The sequence below is a fragment of the Rhincodon typus genome, unplaced genomic scaffold (assembly GCF_021869965.1).
Source record: "Rhincodon typus isolate 14 unplaced genomic scaffold, sRhiTyp1.1 hic_rhity00003179, whole genome shotgun sequence".
Taxonomy (NCBI): Eukaryota; Metazoa; Chordata; class Chondrichthyes; order Orectolobiformes; family Rhincodontidae; genus Rhincodon; species Rhincodon typus.
The window spans coordinates 768-1,196 of record NW_025968817.1 but is presented as its reverse complement, the minus strand read 5'-3'; the positions used below and the strand labels follow the sequence as shown (position 1 = coordinate 1,196).

Sequence of the window (429 nt, the reverse complement as noted above, 5' to 3'; positions counted from 1 at the left end):
TACCCCTCGGTCAGACCCGCGCCCGGAGCGCGGTTCCCGTCTCCCTACCCCTCGGTCAGACCCGCGCCCGGAGCGCGGTTCCCGTCTCCCTACCCCTCGGTCAGACCCGCGCCCGGAGCGCTGTGTTTTCTGGGTGTTGATGAGGTGTGGGGGGAGAGACGGAGAGCCTTGCGTGGGATTTGCGATCTCTCTCTCTCTCTCTCTCTCGCTGTCTATGTGGGTGTGAGTGTGACAGTGTGTGTGTGGGGTGAAGCGTCTCAGCCTGTGATGTTGTTTTACCCACAGGCGGGAGACGTTTAACCACCTGACCACGTGGCTGGAAGATGCCAGGCAGCACTCGAGCTCCAACATGGTCATCATGCTGATCGGCAACAAGAGGTAGCGCACCTGTTTTCCCTGCGTCCCTGTCGGAGCTAAACCCCCCCCCCC

At 62.2% G+C, this 429-nt stretch overlaps 1 protein-coding gene across 1 annotated transcript in view; it reads left to right on the top strand.

Annotated features, from left to right (window-relative positions):
- The window catches only part of LOC125481703 (ras-related protein Rab-21-like), a gene marked incomplete at its 3' end in the record, with an annotated part of 3,758 nt that overhangs the window by 2,595 nt on the left and 734 nt on the right, over positions 1–429 (top strand). Inside the window, exon 4 of the mRNA XM_048593585.1 lies at positions 286–378. Within this exon, the coding sequence (XP_048449542.1) occupies positions 286–378 (93 nt within the window). The remainder of the gene's footprint in view (positions 1–285; positions 379–429) is intronic.